Source organism: Hippocampus comes, unplaced genomic scaffold (assembly GCF_001891065.2).
Source record: "Hippocampus comes isolate QL1 unplaced genomic scaffold, H_comes_QL1_v1.1 scaffold245, whole genome shotgun sequence".
Lineage (NCBI taxonomy): Eukaryota > Metazoa > Chordata > Actinopteri > Syngnathiformes > Syngnathidae > Hippocampus > Hippocampus comes.
The window spans coordinates 279662-292123 of NW_017805834.1; the positions used below are offsets into that span (position 1 = coordinate 279662).

The window sequence follows — 12462 nt, forward strand, 5'->3', positions numbered from 1 at the left end:
CGTCACTGTCGACCGGGGTCGGATTCCGTGCATCTGGTAGCGAGCGTAGCGAGGCCACTCCCCCACAAGCGAGCATTTGCTCTGGAGCAAATTTAATCCAGCTGCGTTCACACGTGCACATTTGTTTCGGCGTAGTGTAGCAAACGAGCATTTGCTCTGGAGCAAATTTTTAAACCACCTCCCTGAGGTGGATCAAATTTGGTCCGGTATAAGCTCTTTAGTGGAGCTACGCCGGAGCAAATGTGCACGTGTGAATGCTCGACTGGATTTATTTCGGAGCTGCGTCGGACCAAACGTTGCCGTGTGAACGGGGCTTTACATTGCTCACTTTGTGTTGGAGAAGAAACGTACGGATCACGTTTAAAATGGCCGACATCTTCCAAAACAGATCAATGGGTCCGATTCAAATGATTGATAAACTGTTCTATTCTTGATATAAATAACATGACCTTTATCACATGACTCGGGCAGCCAAAAAGTGAAAAACACAACAACAATAAAAATACAGAACTCAATAAGCTGTTAACAAGAAAAGGTTTTCAACATTGTCATGATTACTTTCTTCCAAAAAAAAAAAAAAAAATCAAGAGTGCAATAAAACATTTCTGAATGTAAGGAAATGGTAAACAGAAAGAAGACATGAGAAAGGTCAACAAATGAAGACCAGAAGACGAGAGAAACGTTATGTTTCTCTCGTCTCTCGTTCTCTCGTATGTTTCATTATGTATGCAAAATGAAAGTCCTTAGACTTTCATTTTGCTTGTGTGGTTCCAGAAGGATGAGTCAAAATGGCTGACACGGTAATGAGGTGACCTGACCAAGTTTAAAACTCTTCTTCTTTGCTTTGTTGTGAAAAACTTTAATTGAGATTCGTTAGACAATCAGCAGGGAGCGGGGTTCATTTGTAACGTTTGCTGCTTTCTGCCTGGTTTCCCTAAGAGGCAGGTGCTTCAAGGGTCGTAGAGTTTATGCAACATGGAAAAAAAAACCATGAAGATGGAAGAATGATGGGGGGGAGGGGTTTGGTTAAGTGGATGTGGCCAGGCTGGTTGGGTGGGGTGGGTATGTTTGGGGATGTCTACTCTCAGGAACTCCTCTTGGTCCTGGAATGCTGAATCAGCCACTGGAGAGTGATGTCTGGACACAGAAAAATGTAAGTCCATGGTGGGGGGACAGGAAATTGTCAAATGCTGCCACAAAGTCAGGTGCTTGGTTTTCAACGCCGACTACAACGGCAGCCGGCCAAGTGTCATATTGCAGACGAGGTGTATGGCACGGTGGCAATGTAATATCATGCGGTCAATGTGATGTGCATTTGGGTGGCGTGAGCAATGAGACATTTGCGCGTTACCGATGTTGTCCTTCTCCTTGCAGGAGATGGAGTAGCAGCAGATTTCTCTGTCTTGAATGGCCGACAGGTTCCTGGAGAACACAAATCACAATTAGGAAGTTACGTCTTCGAGGGTTGGGATTGCCGTTCAGATTTAGCTGTGCATGAGGGCAATGGTGCACTGCTTGCAGGCTCCGCAGCACACAGCAAATGTGTACAGTGAAAAAAAAACAAAAAAACTTGCTGTATTGGCATTTTGCATTTTCATATTCGCCTCATACTTTATTTGGCACATGCGGTTGACAGAGCGGGAAGAAAATTTTGTAACCCCCCCCAAAATAAATAAATAAAATCGGGACATTGTGGGAGCATTTCAGACTGACAGGTGCACCATGCGGTGCAATCACTGTCACACACGGACCATGTGTTTCAGCAAAGACACCCACTGACCACATTTTACCATGTCTTGGGTCCTATGTGCCATATTTGATGTACCTTAAAGCATTATGCCTGTGGGGGGCTTGGTCTCTGTTAATTATGGCTACTGTCGTGGCTTCTTTATTACCCTGATGACAAGCATAGATATACGCTATACTCATTATGTCCATATTGTTCCGCATAATTAAAACAAAAGAACACACATTGGTCTGATTGCTCAAACAGGTTGAAAACGAGCAAAAATAGTTGGCAGATTATTGGGATGTGTTTGACAACACATCAATTGGAGATGCTGCGTTTTCCGGTGTTGGCGCTGTCCACTCGTCACCTCACCAATACCCTCTTAACCAACCAGAGGAAAGTGCACCAGTGCTGAAGTGAGAAAACCTTTTCACAACTGAAGCACAGTACTATGATGTACATCTAAAGCCAACGTGTTGTAGAATTGACAAGTTCTTGCGTACGTCATCACTGCATGAGCCGCACACTTTGATGGCTCAGGTGTAGCTTATCATTTGGATGCCCAAGGCAAACATATTCAGAGCACCCGTAGTATTGATCATTTTTGACACATCTGTTACAATGATCTCACATCTTAAATTAGCCTCAAAATATTTACCACCAAAGACTTGTAATATTGCTTAGCATCATCTAGAGCAGGGGTGCCCAACCTTTTTTGACCCAGGTTCTACTTTTCATGCAGCAAACGTCCCACAATTGACCAATTCACGCATGTGCACCCATACACACACGCATGTGTGCATACAGACGCTCGCACACACGCATGCCATGATGAGCAATCACCATCACGGATACTAACATCAACGAAAAAGAAAAATAAACCAGACACGAGGCAGGTTGGCTATCTAAGTTTTTAAAAAGAAAATCATTGCCTGCCTTAGTGGGAAACCTGTCACACGGAGGCAAGGCCGCATTTTTGGAGCACGTAAAGTGAAGAATCATCACATCTTTGCCTATGCCATCAGTGCATTGCAGAGCAAACAAACAAGCTTTGAATGAGAATTAAAAAATAAAATCGTTGTATCTTAATGACTCTGATTGCGAACAACTTCCTGTGATGCAGGGCATGCTACAATGTACCGTATTTGCCCGAATCTAAGATGGCCCTGATTATAAGACGACCCCCTCTTAATCAAGACTCAAGTTTGAAAAAAGACTTTTTGAACACAAAATAAAATTTTATACAGAAAATAATTACAGTACATCTGAAACAAATGATTATCACAATATATTTGAGAGAAAGAGCATGTTATTTTGCCTCATTCAAATCTAAAGTGCAATCACATTCGTAAATGAATGGCTTCTGGTTTTTGAAATGTAAATTACATCATAACTTCTCCTCAGCTGCCGATCTTCGACCCACTTTTATCCAGATTGTCACTACGTTTCTCCATTTTCTGTTATCTCTTCTATTATTTTCTTCTCTTTTCCTTGTTACCACGATTTTTTTATTTTTCTTCTTCGTGCTACCGCTATTTTTATTTTTATTCTTTGTGGCAGGGGTTCACTTTGGCCTGGGGAGTCAAGTTCAGCATTCGCTTCAATGATATCTGGCTCCATCTAGCGTCGTGAATGGGTATAATGTCTAGACCCCCGAATATAAGACAACCCCCACTTTTTCAGTCTTATTTCAATGCAAAAAACATCGTCTTATATTCGGGCCAAAACGGTAAGTAAAAGGTGACCTTCTTAAAAAATATATTTTTTTGTGGAAGTAAAACTGATAGTTGTGTAGGCTGTAGTGTATAGTAACACCAAACCTAATACAGTCATACCTTGGTTTTCGACCATAATCCATTCCAGAAGGCTGTTCGAAAACCGATTTTTTCGAAAACCGAAATCACGCTCTTTTTTAAAAAAAAATCTTTGTTGAACACGTATGCTCACAAAGGAAGCTACATACATGAGGAAGCGTCACTTCCTCGTCTACCCAAGGAAGCGTCACTTCCTCGTGTAAGGAAGGCGAGAGGAGTCAAGTGGCGCATTCAAGTGCGCTCAGTTTGGTCGAGAACTGATTTTTGGTCGTAATCCAAGGCATAAAAAACTCGAAATTTTTGGTCGAAAACCGATTTGGTCGAGAACAGACGTTCGAAAACCAAGGTTTGACTGTAATACATTTGCAGTCGACTTGGGATCCGTCCGGGGTCTACTGGTCGACCGCGATCAACTGGTTGGGCACTCCTGATCTAGCGTGATTTGAGAAAGTTCTCGTACTTACTGGGTTAGGTAAAGTCCTTCAAATAAAGGAATATTGAGGAATATTGTGCAACAAGTGAAGCATCTCAACACTGTTGCAGAAATTAGTAATAACATGATCCAACTTTTAATATTGTTTTCAACTGTTTTTATACTCACATAATGTTGATGTAAAGTGTCACTCGGCATTCTTCACTTCATTTATTTTGTATGATAAGACAGCAAATGCGGAAGCCATCATTTATTAAAACTTATGATTATTAAAACATTCCATTTTGATTTCAGGACATTCCATTTTGATTTCAGGACAAGTGAGTTTGGGCCATTTCACAAAATAAATAGTGGCATAAAATCCTTAATCCTCAACTGATTCTGACAAAGAGGCTCATTTTATTTGTGAAAGAAATCTCTCTCCTCTATTTTGATATTAGGTGGTTTGAATTTTTTGGAAACATACCTACATCGTGTAACTTGTGATCTCAGGTTTTGGAAGGTGTGATAACTTGGTTTGACCACCGTGTGCAATTCTGATCTTAGTGTGGTCCAAGGAATGCTCAGGAGGTTTGTGTGAATGTTCAGATGAATGGAAAATTAGAGGGAACATTGCTCCTTGTGATCTTACATCCTCTCGATGAGCTCCTTCTCATCCAGAGATCCTGGCAGGTCCCGCTTGTTGCCCAGAACCAGAACCTGAAGACATGACACAATGTCACAGCTGTCAATAACTTTACAGTCATCTTGACTGACAAAACATGCTTGCAAATAAAGGATACAGTTCACCAAAATAGATATTGAAAGTATTATGATACCTCGGTACAGCAAGTGATATATATTCCTTCAGGCCAAAACCCTCTCTAACATATTAGCATTACTAGCATTGTTTCTTGGTCCTCATGATCCTGTTTGCTCCCCAATATTCTTTTAACAGACCTCTGAGACCATCACCGAACAAGTGCATGTAGACTGAGATGAGATTACACAAAGGTGGACTTTATCATTATCAGTCATTTAGGTCATTTACAGGGTTCCCACTGTTCCACTTGTTTTTCATTTATGGACCTTTTAAGGACTTTTGAGGGCTAATTTAGCCATTTTTAGGGACTTTTTCTCTGTTCAGCAGGGGATTCACTGTGGATTTAATGAACAGAAAGCCACATATAACTGAGATGGTGTTCAAATCATTGCTGCCAAAGGAAGGTCACAGATTTTTTTTAGGGGCAATCAGCTAACCCTTTATTTGACATACTGTATGTCAAATTGGCCCGAAATGACCCGAAGTGATCACATGATCATCATCGGAACTGAGCGGAGACGGCGGGAAAAGCAGAGCGGGAACCAGGAAGGCATGTCGCCCCAACGCGGGGTTTGAGGGGAAGAGCACCAGGCGCATTTTCTGACAAAACTATTAATTGGAAGGGTGGGGAAAATGACATACACACATGAAATGAACACCCCAGGTTAATTTTTAAGGAATTTTATTAATTTTAGAAGCTTTCCCTAAAAACTAAGGACAATTAAGAACAGAATTTTACAACTTCTTTTTTATGGATTTTCATGAACTTTAAGGACCCGTGGGAACCCTGGCATTGGATCATTCAAAAATGATCAGGGCAGTTCTGGAGTCAGTTGGTTGCACTGAAAACTGGGTGAATAATTTCACAAGCCCTGCTTTTGAGCTGCTTGAAAAAAAAGGTTTAATATTTTTGAAGCCTGAAATGTGGCAAAAGGTTAAAAAATTCAAGGGGGACTAAAACTGTTAAAAGGCAGCGCTATTCCCTATTCACAGCAGTGCTGAGTCATCACCTTACGGTGGTGGAGGGGTTTCTGTGTCCCACTGATAGTCGGAGCTAAGTAGTCTGGGGCTTTATGCCCTTGGCAGGGTCAACCATGGCAAACAGGTCCGAAATATGAGACCAGACAAAGCAGGGTTCAAAAGACTCCTTATGATGAGTCCAAGTTTTGGACATTGTTTTCCCTTCCCCAGACATTGATCACCGCGGCACCTCTCTCGAGGCAGGCCTTAAGGCAGGGGTGTCAAACGTACGGCCCGCGGGCCGGATCCGGCCCGCAAAGGACTTTAATCCGGCCTGCGAGATGATTATGTAAAGCAGTGGTGTCAAACATACGGTCCGCGGGCCGTTCAATCAGGCCCCACAGGATAATTTAAAAGTGAAGAAAATGCATAAAAGACACAGAATAAATATTTTTAATAAGGTGCAATTCATTGAGTATCCGCTAGGGGACACTGTTTTGATCAGAGAAGAAGACAACAGCAGCCTCAGTCCATCACTGAGACAGACCCATGACAGCAGACGCTATCAATAGCACTCTCACATTTACACATTTAATAGCACGCTCCTTAGTTTGTAAGGTGTAGGCAGGGATTACATTTAGATTTTATATGCACGTGTAAATGGTTTAAAACTTCCTTTCTTTATCAATCTCGTTTAATCTTAAAGTGCATTACTATATTTTTCAAAACCAATTACTTGTTAAAGTTTGTACAATCAGTGGGATCAGTTGCAATGCATATATGTGAATGATAAAAGTAAATTGCACATTTGTCAAAGGAAATGTAAGGTGCTTCATGAAATGTTTTGTAAAAGATATGTTCATTTAATTTCAACATTTTCCTAATGTTCTTGTGCTTCTTTATACCAAAACAAAGGAAAGACATATTGTTTTGGTTATTTATGGCAAAGTATGGTATCATTTTAATGGTCCGGCCCACTTGACATCTACCCAGGCCGTATGTGGCCCACCATGTGAAATGAGTTTGACACCCCTGCCTTAAGGTGTTTTATTGGTGAGCGTCTGGTGGCTGGGCCTGCACATATGGGTCCCAGCCGGCTCGGCCCGAAAGAAGAACATGGACTCACCACCTGTGGGAGGTCCACTGGGGTCAGGTGCTATGTGAGCTGCTCAGCAGCCAAAGGGGACTTTGGCTTTAAAATCTATAGAAGATAGCTCAAGGAACATGGAATGTCACCTCGTTGCCCGAGCTGGTGTGTGAGGCAGAGAGATGTCGATACGACATAGTCTGACTCACCGCCGCACACAGCTTGGTCTCTGGTACAAATCCTTTCGAGAGGTTTACAATCTCTTCGATGATGGAGTTGGCCACGGCGAGAGGCACAGAGCAGATCTAGGCATACTTTTGGCCTCCCAGCTTAGGCGCCTGTAGATTGCAGTTCACTCCAGTGGAGGGTAGCCTCTCTCCGACTTTGGGTGCGGGGACAGGTCAGGTCTATTTGTGTCTATATGCCTATGCACCAAACAACAGCTCGTACTCACACTTTTTGGAGTCCTTGGAGGGTGCGCTGAAGAGCGCGCCTCCATCATTCTGATGGGGAACTTCAATGCTCACATTGGCAATGACAGTGAGACCTGGAAGGGCGTGATTGGGAGGAATGGCCCCCGCGATCAGAAAGTGAGTGCTTTGTTCCTGGACTTGTGTGCTCATCAGATCGTCCATAACGAACACAATGTCCAAACATAAGGGTGTCCATATTTGCATTTGCCACCAGGACACCCAAGGCCACAGTTCAATGAATGACTTCGTGGTCGGGTCATTGGATTTGTAGCTTCCTATTTTGTACAATCAGGTGAAGAGAGGGGTGGAGCTGTCAACTGATTGCCACCTGGTGGTGTGTTGGCTCTAAAAGTTGGTGAAGATGCCAGTCCGACTTAACGTGTAGTGAGGGTTTGCTTGTAACCACAGGGAGAATCCAGTCAGAAAGAGTTTCAACTCCCACCTCCAGCAGAACTTCGCCCGGTGAGGCGGGTGAACCATGTTACGCGCCTCCATTGTTGATGCAGCTGATTGGAGCTCTGGCCAAAAGGTCGTGGCAGGTGCTAGAGAGGACAGTCGGTAGGAGGTTGAATTTCAGATTTAGGAGGAGCTCTGTGCTTGTTTTGTCCCAGTCTTGGAACAGCTCTACACCCTCAATAGGGTTCTGGAGTGTACTTGGGCGTTCAACTAACCAGTCTACATGTTTTGTAGACTTGGAGAAGGCATTTGACCAGGTCCCCCGGTCTATCTTGTGCGTGTGTGTGTGTGTGTGTGTGTGTGTGTGTGTGTGTGTGTGTGTGTGTGTGTGTGAGACAACGTTTCTTCAGCATGTCCTCGGTTGTCCTCAAGGCCTTCTCCCAGTGGTAAACACACGGAACACATCACCAGGGAGGCGTCTAGGAGGGATCTGAATAAGATGCGTGAGCCACCTCATCTGGCTCCTCTCAATTCAGAGGAGCAGCGGCTCAACTCTGAGCCCCAGCAGGATGACCAAGCTTCTCACCTTATCTCTAAGGGAGAGCTCGGACACCCTATGGACGAAACTCATTTCGGCCGCTTTTATCCAAGTTCTTATTCTTTCGGTCACAGCACACAGCGCATGACCATAGGTGATGCAAGGAATGTAGATTAGGAGGCGTTTTCATCCCAACCGCTTCACACTCTGCTGTGAACCGTTCCAGTGAGAGTCAAAGATCAGGTCTTAAAGAAGTCAACAGTACCAAATCTGCAAAAAGCAGACACCCTCAATGGCTTGGGTGCGCCTAGTGAGTGTCAAGCTGATCTACTATTCAACGGCTGGAACGAAAACCACACTGCACCTCCTGATTCTGAGATTTGACGCTCCTCTCCAGCACCTCTTAATCGACCTCACCAGAGACGCTGAGGACTGTGATCCCTCTGTAGTTGGAACACACCCTACGATCCCGTTTCTTAAAAAGAGCCCCAGTCTGCCAATCCAGAGGAACTGTCCCCGATGTCCATGGGTGGTTGTAGCGGTGTGTCAAACAGGACAGCTCCACAACATCCAGAGCCTTTAAGAACTCAGGACGGATCTCATCCACCCTTGGGGCTTTGCCACCAAGGAGTTTTAACCCACCTCATGACTTCAAACCCAGATATAAGAGAGCACACATCAGAGTCACCAGAGACCCTGCTTCCCTAAAGCAAGGAGTGTCGGTGAAATTGAGGAGATCTTCTAAGGAATCTCCCTACCGTCTCACATCATCTTGAGTCAAGGTCAGGAGTGCCCCTTTTCCACTCTACTCAATGTTAATGGTAGACTGGTTCCCACCTCCTGAGACGCCAAATGGTAGACTAGAGTTTCCTAGAAGCCATCCAGATGTCGTATTCCATGGCCTTACCAAACTCCTCCCATGCTTGAGTTTTTGCCTCGGCGACCACCACTTGGCCAGTCAGTACTTCTCAGCTGCCTCCGGAGTCCCACAGGCCAAAAAGGCCCAAGAGGAGTCCATTAGCTTGACATAATCCCTTACCGTTGGTGTCCATCAGCGGGTTCGGGGAGTGTGCAACGATAGTCAACACACCACCAGCTGGTGATCAGTTGACAGCCTGCGCCCCTCTCTTCACACGAGTGTCCAAATTTGAACAATGTGTTAGTTATGGAAAATCCATAACAAGCACAGAAGTCCAGGAACATAACACCACTCGGGTTATGATTGTGGGGGAAGAGAGGGATTGGGAGGAACACCCCGTTCCTCTCAATCACACCCTTCCTGGTTTCACTGTGATTGCCCACATGAGCACTGAATTTAACCATCAGAAGAGTGTTCTCGATGGGGAGCGCTGTCCAGCAACCTCCAGGACTCCACAAAGAGTGGATACTCTTGACTTGCCGTTTGGTGCATCAGCACAAATAACAGTCAGGACCTGTCCCCTCACCTGAAACTGTCAGGAGGCTACCCTCTCATCCACTTGGGTGAACCCCAATCAACAGGCGTCAAGCCGGGGGGGGGACAATAAGTATGCCCTTACGTGCTCTACGCCTCTCATCGTGCGCAACTCAAGAGTGGGGATGAGTCCAAACTCTTTTTAGAGGAATGGGACCAGAGCCCAAGCTGTGTGTGAAGGAGAGTCCGACTTTGTCTCTCAGAACTTCTTTGCCTTGTGCACCAGCTCGGGCTACTTCCCTGCCAGAGAGGTGTCATTCCATGTCCCTAGAGCTTGTTTCTGTAGCCAAGGATCAGACCGAAGAATCCATGAAAGTTGCAGTAGAAAAATGGTTTGACTGTAGTGATTGCCCAAAAGGTTGTGCAACAAGATATACTGTATTAAGAGTCCCGTAATTTTTATCCAGGGTTGTTTCATGAGTTTGTTTTGTAAAAATTGTTTGTGTTGAACCACAATTCAAAAGCAATGTCTGATTTTCATTGGTTATTTTTTATTACAATTTTTTTTATTTTTTTATTACTTTGGTCATATTCAAGGTATTTAGGATTTTTCTTTCATTAACAGAGGGGTAACAACAATGTTTTCCATGTGAGTATTAAACATGAGAGGTTCTGTTGCACACTCACAGGAATTCCCTGCAGCTGGGGTTTGTCCAGCAGGTTGTGGAGTTCATTCTTGGAGGCTTCAATCTTCTCCGGGTCGGCCGCATCCACCATGTATCTGCAAACACAACAACACAAATCTGTGGGGTTTTTTCCCCGAGAACACCACACATGAAGAAGATAAGAAAGAAAGGCGAAACATTGAGGAACACTTACACTATGGCACTAACTCCTCGGCAGTAACGCTCCCACATGCTCCGGAAACGCGGCTGCCCGCCAATATCCCAGAGCTGTACACACACATGCGTTACAATTCCATTGAGGACATTTTCATGGTGACAGAGCGAGGACCCACCTTGATGGTGACATTGCCCTTGGTGATCTTCCTCATGTTGAAGCCGACCGTGGGAATCATGTCTTCACTGAACTGGCCGGACTACAACAACAATGTCAATCACGTGTCAGTCTTTCAGACAGTCACTATTTGGAATCATGTGACGCTGTGTGTGTGTGTGTGTGTGTGTGTGTGTGTGTGTGTGTGTGTGTGTGTGTGTGTGTGTGTGTGTGTGTGTGTGTGTGCATGCGTGCGTGCGTATGATCGGCACTGCAGTATCTCCTTGAACAGAAAGTAGACATCATACGTATCTGAAAACCTGGACTCTCCCCCACTCACCCAATGCAAATAGCACGGCCACCTTATGCAGCATATACGCAGTTGCATATATGCTAATATCTTATATTTTGTATTTTTATATTGCATTGTGTACTGGGTACAGTTATTTTGTTTATTTATTTTGTGCATGCAAATACTTGTTTTCTACTTTCTTCCCTCCAAACTTTGCTGCTGTAAATTGCTAATTTCTCCATTGTGAGACAATAAAGGTTTTCTTATCTTCCATTTGACTGTCGTTGCTGGACAGCCCCGAGGCGATTGTGCTTTGCGCCTGTAATGGGCAGCACTTTCAAAGCCCCGCTTTGTTCAGCGGAGAGGTCGATGCTGTTGGACAGTCTGCGGCCGGATGGTTGCATGGTTTGAGGACCCGACAATGAGAAGTGAAGTCTGTATTCGGCTCATATTTCGTCATGCTGTATAACTTTCCCATGCCCGCAGTGTAGCTTGGCGTCCTTGTAACAATCATCACCTAGAATTGGAATACTCCCTACTGAAGACGCACAAACTTTGGAATGCGCCAAGCTGAGAATCAAAAAACGAGTGTGTCGCTGTGTGTGTGTGTGTGTGTGTGTGTGTGTGTGTGTGTGTGTGTGTGTGTGTGTGTGTGTGTGTGTGCGTGTGTGTGTGTGTGTGTGTGTGTGTGTGTGTGCATGCGTGCGTGCGTATGATCGGCACTGCAGTATCTCCTTGAACAGAAAGTAGACATCATACGTATCTGAAAACCTGGACTCTCCCCCACTCACCCAATGCAAATAGCACGGCCACCTTATGCAGCATATACGCAGTTGCATATATGCTAATATCTTATATTTTGTATTTTTATATTGCATTGTGTACTGGGTACAGTTATTTTGTTTATTTATTTTGTGCATGCAAATACTTGTTTTCTACTTTCTTCCCTCCAAACTTTGCTGCTGTAAATTGCTAATTTCTCCATTGTGAGACAATAAAGGTTTTCTTATCTTCCATTTGACTGTCGTTGCTGGACAGCCCCGAGGCGATTGTGCTTTGCGCCTGTAATGGGCAGCACTTTCAAAGCCCCGCTTTGTTCAGCGGAGAGGTCGATGCTGTTGGACAGTCTGCGGCCGGATGGTTGCATGGTTTGAGGACCCGACAATGAGAAGTGAAGTCTGTATTCGGCTCATATTTCGTCATGCTGTATAACTTTCCCATGCCCGCAGTGTAGCTTGGCGTCCTTGTAACAATCATCACCTACAATTGGAATACTCCCTACTGAAGACGCACAAACTTTGGAATGCGCCAAGCTGAGAATCGGTTCAGGAGAAACGAAAGTTATGATATCACAATTTGTGTCTCGGTACCGCCCTTCTGATGGTATAAAAATGATGTGAATCTCTTCCTGCTTCGCACTCGTGACGCGCAGCCATTGTCTGTAATTCGTGGGTGCCCGGAATATTCTGTTATTAAAAGCTTCGAAGGAACTGTTCATCGACTCCAGCCTTTGTTTGGATTACCAACATTCTCCTCGTCCGAAATTCAA

The 12462-nt window shown here is 44.5% G+C and overlaps 1 protein-coding gene and 1 long non-coding RNA gene across 2 annotated transcripts in view; both read right to left on the minus strand.

The window, feature by feature from the left end:
- Nucleotides 1–683, minus strand: part of LOC109526468 (uncharacterized) — a 1835-nt gene extending 1152 nt beyond the window's left edge. Inside the window, exon 1 of the long non-coding RNA XR_002170343.1 lies at nucleotides 320–683. This is a non-coding gene — a long non-coding RNA (uncharacterized LOC109526468). The remainder of the gene's footprint in view (nucleotides 1–319) is intronic.
- Nucleotides 684–747: 64 nt separating this feature from the next.
- LOC109526467 (ADP-ribosylation factor-like protein 8A) overlaps nucleotides 748–12462 on the minus strand; it is a 43064-nt gene continuing 31349 nt past the window's right edge. The window contains exons 2-7 of the mRNA XM_019887756.1: nucleotides 10644–10724; nucleotides 10505–10578; nucleotides 10313–10406; nucleotides 4608–4675; nucleotides 1352–1422; nucleotides 748–1137 (exon numbers count right to left, since the gene is read on the minus strand). Coding sequence (XP_019743315.1) covers nucleotides 1085–1137; nucleotides 1352–1422; nucleotides 4608–4675; nucleotides 10313–10406; nucleotides 10505–10578; nucleotides 10644–10724 — 441 coding nt within the window. The 3' untranslated portion in view covers nucleotides 748–1084. The remainder of the gene's footprint in view (nucleotides 1138–1351; nucleotides 1423–4607; nucleotides 4676–10312; nucleotides 10407–10504; nucleotides 10579–10643; nucleotides 10725–12462) is intronic.